At 61.8% G+C, this 7,980-nt stretch overlaps 1 protein-coding gene across 1 annotated transcript; it reads right to left on the bottom strand.

Annotated features, from left to right (window-relative positions):
- Positions 1 to 405: 405 nt before the first annotated feature.
- TCEA3 (transcription elongation factor A3) lies at positions 406 to 7,856 on the bottom strand. The gene is made up of 14 exons (XM_074894483.1): positions 7,641 to 7,856; positions 5,901 to 5,963; positions 5,675 to 5,780; positions 5,150 to 5,318; positions 4,804 to 4,872; positions 4,496 to 4,564; positions 4,286 to 4,369; positions 3,911 to 3,988; positions 3,655 to 3,809; positions 3,192 to 3,247; positions 2,107 to 2,262; positions 1,364 to 1,510; positions 1,187 to 1,258; positions 406 to 1,051 (listed from the first exon to the last, which is right to left on the bottom strand). Exons 1-14 carry the CDS (start codon positions 7,707 to 7,709, stop codon positions 1,043 to 1,045), a joined length of 1,302 nt encoding a protein of 433 aa, XP_074750584.1. The 5' UTR covers positions 7,710 to 7,856; the 3' UTR covers positions 406 to 1,042.
- Positions 7,857 to 7,980: the final 124 nt, after the last annotated feature.

The following is a 7,980-nucleotide window of genomic DNA, read 5'->3' as shown; positions in this document are numbered from 1 at the left end:
CTGCCTCCAAATGGAGCCACTGGGAGAGGCTGGTGGTGGCGAGGGACGAGCTTGGTGCCACGAGGCTCCATCCCACACCTCCTGTAGCCAAAGGTGCATCTCCTGGCCGGTCCCTGATGCCCTTTTTCCTGGAAAACCCTCCTGGCTGTCAGTGGAGGTGCTGCCCTGACATGGACCAGCCTTCAGCACCCAGACCCAGCCAGGGAACCACTCTGGCCTTAATTAAAGGTCTTTAATCACCAGGCAGCTGATGGATGAGCATCAAGCACCATTACATCTCCAAACTGGGGGCTGGTGGATTCAAGATATGTGTTGGAGCTGGCCGGGGGCTCTAGGAGGACCACGAGGCTCGAGCCAGGGGGGAAAGGTCCTAAACCTCCTTCAGAAAGCAGTCTGTGCCACAGGGACAGTTCACACCTTTATTGCTCTAGCTGGAGGGTTTTTCCCCACTCCTCTCCCCGCCACCTCTTCTTCTTTCCTGGGGACGCCATGCCCTCAAGCCAGGATGGATGGTCCATGTGTCACAGACTGGAGGGACACAGTGGCATCCCACCGGCATCTGGACACCCTGCAACCTCCCTCCGTGTCCTCCCACTGCGTGCACTTAGGTGAGGAAAAATGTGTTTGGGTTAAAACCTGGCCCTTTCCCACCCCTAGCCCTCAGGACAGCCTCATGTCCGCAGGGCAATGTCCCTCCTGCCCCCCAAATCATCCAAGTCCAGGTTTCCCCCAGGGAAGGGCAAGCTGCCCCGGTCAGACCAGTCTCCCTTTCCAGTCTGTTCCCAGTGGGGTCCCAGCAAAGGGCAGGTATTTACAGGGAGGAACTGCTTGAATTCACCAGGGTCTTCTCAAGCAAACCTGCCTGTTGCTGGAGCCCGGCTCCCCGGGTTGTTCAAGGGAGCCCAGTGCCAGGAAACAGGGAGTCAGGGTGCAGGGACTGGTGCTGCCCCATCACCCTCCCTCCCCACCCCAGCTGCCCGATGTGGCCGTCACAGCATCCCGTCTCGCACCGCGTTCCCTCCAGCCCCATCGCCGGGTGCCATCAGCAGAACTGCAGGAGAAGCAGAGCCCAGGGTGGGCAGTGAACCCTCACCCAGCCCCCCTGGCACCATTTCAGGGGGCTCTGCCACCCCCCCAGGGCCAGGGAAGGCTTGGGGACCCTGGAGACCCCCAGCTGGGCACAGACCTTCCAGCGGTTCCCGCATTCATTGCACAGCACAAATGTCGTCATGGGCTCGTCAGCGCTGCGCGTCTGCACCTGGGATGGAGCAGGCGGCCGGGTCAGCGGAGACCCCTCCAGCATCCCCCAAACTGGGCTCTGCTGAGGATAGGGGGAAGCCCCAGGGGGTTTTTGGGGGCTGACCTGGTTGTACGTGCAGTTCTTCTTCTTGCACTTGCCGCACTGGAAGAGGTCGGTGACGGTGCCGCCCGTCTTGGCCATCTGGTGCTCCCGGATGGCCTCCTGGGTCATGGCGTTCCTCAGCTCCTTCAGCTCATCACTGGCCATCTCCTGCCACCAGCACCGGCATGGCAGGGTCAGCCGTGGTCCAAGCCAGCACAGGGTGCAAGCCACCGTGGTCCATCCCCCTCCCCATCCTCTCCAGAACCAGGACTGATCCTGTTCTCTGGGCTTGCTGGAGAGCTGAGGCTCATCCAGATGAAAAAATCACGCCATCCTCAAATTGAAATTGCTGCCTGCAGGGACCTGGCTCCCTGCGGATGGAGCTGGGCTCCCAGGAGCCTGATTTGGGGACTTGGGTTGAGGAGGAGGAGCAATGTGGACCCTCAAGCTTGACTCCTGGCAGTGTGATAGCCCACACCCAGCTCCATGATGGGCTGGGGGGCTGCAGGGCTCTGGGGGAAGCAAGCAGTGTCCCCTGCTTTGTCCCTGTCCCTGATGCTCCCCATGGCCCAGCCAGTACCAGGGTGGGACGGGGAGATACTGGGACAAGCCCAGTGTGGACACCACCAAGCCAAGACCCATCCAGCCCTTGGGCACCAACACAGCCTCCAAGAGCAGAGGCTGGGGGAGGTCTCACACCACACACACCCCCCCCCCAGAGGCAGCATGGACATGGTCCCCGTGCCCCCCACCCCACTGCCCACCTCAGCGGTCATGCGGGCGATGAGGCTGGGCAGGATGGCCCCGCACAGCACGTTCCTCCGCAGACTGGGGTTCTTGGGGTCCTTCAGGTTGCTGATCCTGCTCCTCACCCGGTTGCGATACTTCATGTCCGTGCTCTTCAGTTCCTGGAAGATATGTGGGGTCTGTCAAGGAATCAAAGGGGGAAAGTGGGGGGATGGCAGCACTGTGGGCACCCGCTGCTGCTCTGGGCTCGGTGGTGCTGATTGTCACCAGGGCCAGTGGCCATGTACATGCGGAGGTGGCCGATCTCAACAGGGCTTTGTTCCCTTGGGGACCACGTGTGGGGGAGTCTCTCCCTCCTTGGGTTCCATAGGATGAACCACAGCTTGGGATATGGGGAGGAAAAGAATTTTTTGCATTTTCCTGCTTTGACACCCAAAGGCTGTCAGGGCACAGGGACTGTCACCAAGCCACATTCAAGGCACAAAGGACTCGGCCCACTCTCTTCCTCCCAGACTGGCCCAAAAGCTGATGGCTGCCTGCAGGGATGCGGGCAGACAGGTTGAGGTGGCAGCTTTGGGGTCCCATGAGGCCCCAGGCACACACGGCCAGAGTTTGGGATGCACCAAAAATTAAAGCGTACCCAGGAGGAGGAACCACCTTGGGGCTGGTGCCGGTCTTGGGGGGCTGCCAGGAGACCCCAAGCCTTGAGCTGGGGGTGAACAGAAGTGGTTCCTTCCCTGCCAGCATGGCACAGCCCAGGCACTGCGATGGAGCTGGGCTAGCAAGAGACACGGGCACCCACAGCAGGGTCAAAAAAGAGACCTTGGCTGGGTTTGGGTTTTATTTCCCCAGGGATGAAGGCAGGTCCCTGAGCAAGGGGTCTGGGGAGGACACACAAACCCCCGGAATAAAGCAGATGCCCAAGGGATGCTCTGCTCAGCATCAGCATCGGCCTCTAACCGAGCTCTGGGCTCCCTCTGCAGGCAACGGGGACAGCAGAGCCCGTCACCCTCTGTCCTTGTCCCCACCGCCAGTCTTAAACCGACGTGTGTGTCCCCGAGCAGATGGAGCCTGGGGAACCCCACCCCCCCCAAAGGATATGGTCTTCAATCTCCGATGCCATCTTCTCGCAGTTGACACCGAATTCCTTGTAGTCATCTAAAGGGCAGAGAGGCCAGGGGGTGACTTTCAGGGGTGAAACCAGCCATGTCTCACCATGCACCAAGAAACCCCGAAAAAAAAATCTCACCTCTCCCCCTCAATTTGTCCCAGGCACCCTATCTCTAAAAAAATATTTTTACCCATCTTGAACCTTACAAAAACCCCATCCCTGCATCTCATCAGAGACCCCACCAGCCTCCTTTTCTTTCGTTTTGGGGCTGAACACTGAGCTATGAGCTACAGCTCCAGTTTATTTGCAAGTCCAGGGTGAGTTTGCTGTCACAGGGCTGGGGGTGCCCCAGGACACAGAGCCTTGCTTGTTATTGTAGGGTTGCTTCTATTAGGGCTATCCCATAGGAAAAACAACCCCGTTGGGGCTCCAGCACCCCCCCAGACTCACTCACCATCCATGCGGAGGGCGGCTGTCAGCATCTCGATGCACTTGTCCCGCACCGAGTCCCCCGTGAGATAGCAGGGGGCCAGGAGGCAGGGGCTGGGCGAGAAGGTTGGGGTGGTGGGGGTCCGCGGCGTCTCCGGTTTGGCCTTGCTGCTGTTGGCTCTGCAGGGGCACACGGGGAGGACAGGTGGGTGCCGGGGTCCTGGCACAGCCCCGAGGGACCTGCCGGGGGGTCCCGTGGCAGTGGGATGGGTCCCTCTTACCTTTCCTCTTTGCTGTCGCTGGAGTTTCTCCGGGAGCCGGTGGGAGCTGACGAGGGGCTGGTGCCCACAGAGGCTCTCCTGGGGGTGGCATGAGGGGGACAGCGGGGATGACACAGAGGTGGGGCAGGTAGGACAGGGGGCAGGGGCTAGGGGCAGGACCTCAGGCACCAGCACGTCAATGGGAGTGCTCAGAAGGCAACAGGAATCTCCCCGGGGGGGAGGATTTGCTCCTCATGGGGAATGTCCCAGTGCCTGTGGCAGGATCAGGGCTCCCAGGCATCTCTACCTTCCCCAGCCGTGGGTCCCGTGGTCCGAGCATCCCCAAAGGGGATCCCCAAAACATCCCCAGGCTGCCCAGGGACAGCCCCTCCTTACCTCTCCCCTGACGGTCTCTTCTGCGGGGAGGAAGAGGAGGAGACGGCCAAGGTGGTGGAAGACTTCGAGTCGGCAGAGTCTCTCCTGGCAGGACGAGCCCCATGTCAGGGGGCGGCGATAGGGACCAGGGGTGGGTCCAGACCCCTGACTGCAGCCCAGTGAGGGGCTGGGCCCCCACCTCTCCCATCCCCACCCAGCCCCGGCACTCACCTCTCTTTCTTGCCATCCAGAGGTGACTTCTTCGAGGATGCCGTGGGGCTCCGGCTGTCGCTGGACTCTCTTCACCGCAGAAGCCCAAAGGAAGGGAGAGATGCTCTCAGTGAGCCTGGCCCCAGCATCCCCCGCTGTGATCTGGTGAGCTGGATCCTGCCTGCCCATCTGCACACCCCATCCCCGGCCAAGTCACCCCAAAGCCTCACCAGCCCCCAGGCTGCCAGCAAAGCCTCCCCCAGGCTGGCAGTGCCCGGCAGAGCCCGGCAGAGCCTGGCACGAGGGTCGCTGTGCCCTTCGGCAGGTACCTCTCCGGGATGGAGTCGGCAGGGTGGCCCCGGGGAGTGGTGACACGAGAGCTGGACTTGCTGGGCTTCCTAGGGACATAGAGAGAGAGTGGGGCAGTGTCAGACGAGCACTGTCCAAACAGCCCTTGCCCGGGGAATAAATAGCCCTAGAGAAGGGAAAAGGAAAAAATTGCCATTTCTCCCTTCTCTGAAAGCTGCCCTGGCTGCAGGCAGCTGCCCTTGGGTTCTCCAGCAGTGCTGCCAGTACCCGTGGACAGGCAGAGATGGATAAACCAAATAACTCATAACCATCACCGATGCCTTGGCCACACAACTGGTGCCCCCCAACAGCAGGCAGGAGCCCCACCTCTCCTTGTGCTTCTCCCTGTGTTTCTCCGCCGGGCTCTTGGGGTGCTTCACCCCTTCATTGGGGCAGTTGGAAAAATCCAGCCCCTTCTCCTTCTTCTCCTTCTCCCCATCCGTATCCTTCTCCTTCTTCCCATCCACGTCCTTCTCCTTTTTTGGGGTGGTGGACTCTGGGGGACAGATTTGGATGTCACAGACATGGCCCAAACCAGCACAGGGCACATGGGGAGCTGCATCCTGGGGTGGGGCGATGGCTGGGGGGATGCTCAGCCCTTGGCGGGGGCACACACTCATTTACACTGCTCCATCCCAGACCAAAAACGAGCCCTTGGAAAATCCAACAAGTCCATGCACCACCTGGCAGGGCTGGGTAACGGCGGCTGTGACACACAGGAGCCTGCCCGTCCCAGCTCGGCACTGATCCCACCGTGACCTCCCCAGAGAGCATCAGGGGTTTGGGGGGCCGTGATGGCCCGGGGAGGGTTGGGGCTCAGGAGGGTTCCTGCCTCTCCCCAGCATCGCTCACCCAGCAGCCGCTTCCAGTTCTTGATGAGGATTTTGGCCGATGTCACCACCTCTTCATCCGAGCAGTGTTTCCGCACTGAGTTGACGGCCACCCCGATTCGCGTGGTCTGGGGACGCACGGCAGGGACGTGGCCTTAGGGAGGTGCCAGCTGGCATGGGGAGGGGACAAGACGAGCCAGACCATGGGGTGTCCCCCCACCAGCTGCCCCCGACCCAGACCCCCTCACCTGGAGCAGCTGGATGGTCATGGTGTAGCCGGTGAGGGACTTGAGCAGATCCAGTGCCCCTTCCTAGAGCAGGGAGAGGCCATGGGGGCCCTTGAGGAGCCAGAGAGAAATGGGGGGGCTGTGCCAAGGCAGCCCGTGTCCCCCCTTTCCTCTTGCTGGCACCAGGCAGTGCAGGGGAGGGCACCCCAAGGGGACACAAAGCAGCCCTGGGCTGGTCCCCGGGGAACACCTGACGCTCTGCAGCGACGCACTCATAGAAAATTCCCAAACCCAAATCCTGCCAAATCATCCCACCGCGGGGTCATGTCTCCCAGCTGGGAAGCAGGAGCTTCCCCTTAAAAGGGGAAAACCCCTTTGTAACAAAACCCCGGGCTGCTGGGAGCTGGGGACGGCTGAGGGACACTTGAGTGTCCCCACACAGGGGTGCGAGGGGCCGTGGGACACACACCCTGGGGTTTCAGCCTGATCCCCAGACACACAGTGGCTGCAGGGCTAAACATAGCCCCGGCACGGTGCCCTCCTCCTTATCCTCCTCCTCTGAGGTATTTTTAGAGCCCCAGGAGCAGACCCCAGCTCACAGGTAATCCCCCCCCCCGAGAGGGGACAGCCCTGTGTCAGGCTGGACCCACCCATCCCACCATGAGGAGCTGGATCAGGCCCTCCCAATATGATGGGTGCAGGGGACATCCCACACTGAGGCCAGACTCTGTCCCCCTCCCCGAAGCACAAGCATGGGGGTGTGGGGCAGGAGGGATGAGCAGGATCAGTCCCTTGACCCCGGGGTAATTCCCGCTGGGGAGCAGAGCCCCTGTAGCTCCCAGGGGGTCTGATTCGGTTCCAAGCGTTGGCATCCCAAAACTCCACCAGATCTCGGGGGATGGCAGTGCTGCTCCCCCTCCACTTGGGAGCCTGCACCTTGTCGGGGCAAAGGCCGGTGGAAACGGTCAAATATTAACTTTAAGGGCCGGGCTCAGCTCTGCTCACCCAGGCGTAACCGGATCACCAGGATCCCCGGATGGATCCTCACCTGGCACAAAGGGTGGCAGGGCCAGATCCTGGCTCCCCCCTGGCACGCCATTGCCAAAGCCACCCGGGAGCCATCACTCGGCCCCCTCCCCTCCTTTCGCACACTTGCACACACTCGTGCAACAGGCAGGGCTGGGGCTGGGGGGGTGGGTCGTGCCCCCCCCAAGCCTGGTCCCCAACAAGGAGTTTTCCCTTGCACGGGGCTGAGCCCACAGCACCGGCCCCAGCCCCGATCGGGTGTTGGTGGCCGGGCTGGTGGCCAAGCACCTGTCGCCCACGTTTGCCCACGGTCCTGCGCTGCTGAGGGGTGCCCAGAGCTGTCACCCCTGGGACAGACCCCCCCTTGCCCCCAGATCCTAACAGCCAGGAGCAATGGGGTGCAGGACAGCCTCGAATTGGAAACAAAATAAAATACCCCTGGGCGCTGGCTCCGACGTCACGAGGCTGGGCTGGGGCGGCGCAGGCAGCACCCCAGGGTGCTGGTGGTGCTTGTGGGTGCTCAGCACCCCCAGAACCCGCTCAGCCCCTCCAGGACCACGAGCAACAGGAAAGGGGTGTGAAGAACAAACCCCCCCTTTTCCCTCCCTCCCCTGTCCCGAGCCACGCTGCCACCGCCCAAACACGCAAGCACACGCGTGTAAATATGCACACGCATGTAAAAATGCACACATGTGCAAATTTGCACACCCGCTCTGAGGGGCTCAGCCGCCTTACCGTGCTCTTCCTGGCCACCATCTTATCCAATTTCTTGGCAATGCGGACCAGCTCCTCAGCGGGCCCCATGCCGGCGGCTCGCGGCTTGCCGGGCTTCGGCGGCCGCTGGAGCAAAACCGAGGCGGCAGCAGTTGGCAGAGCTCGGCGCTGCCGGCATGGGGGTGCAGGCAGGGGCGGGAGGGCAGCCGGGTGCGAAGCAGCGGCCGGGCTGGGAAGGAGCAGAGAGGGGAGAAAAAAGGGGGAAAAGAAAGGGAAGGGAAGGGAGAGAAAGCAGAAAGGAGGTGGGGCTGTCCCGGCCAGTTATAAACTCCTGCCAGGCAGGCGAAATAGCACGGGGGAG

Source organism: Strix uralensis, chromosome 25 (assembly GCF_047716275.1).
Source record: "Strix uralensis isolate ZFMK-TIS-50842 chromosome 25, bStrUra1, whole genome shotgun sequence".
NCBI lineage: Eukaryota > Metazoa > Chordata > Aves > Strigiformes > Strigidae > Strix > Strix uralensis.
The sequence above is the reverse complement of the archived record's forward strand: the minus strand, read 5'-3'. Positions and strand labels throughout refer to the sequence as shown.

Coding starts and splice junctions, on each gene's coding strand:
- TCEA3 (XM_074894483.1), bottom strand. CDS start 7,709: ATGGGGCCCGCTGAGGAGCTGGTCCGCATTGCCAAGAAATTGGATAAG. Junction 1,511..2,106: donor TCGCCCGCATGACCGCTGAG/GTGGGCAGTGGG, acceptor TGCTGGTGGCAG/GAGATGGCCAGTGATGAGCT. Junction 1,259..1,363: donor AGAACTGCACGTACAACCAG/GTCAGCCCCCAA, acceptor GCTCCATCCCAG/GTGCAGACGCGCAGCGCTGA.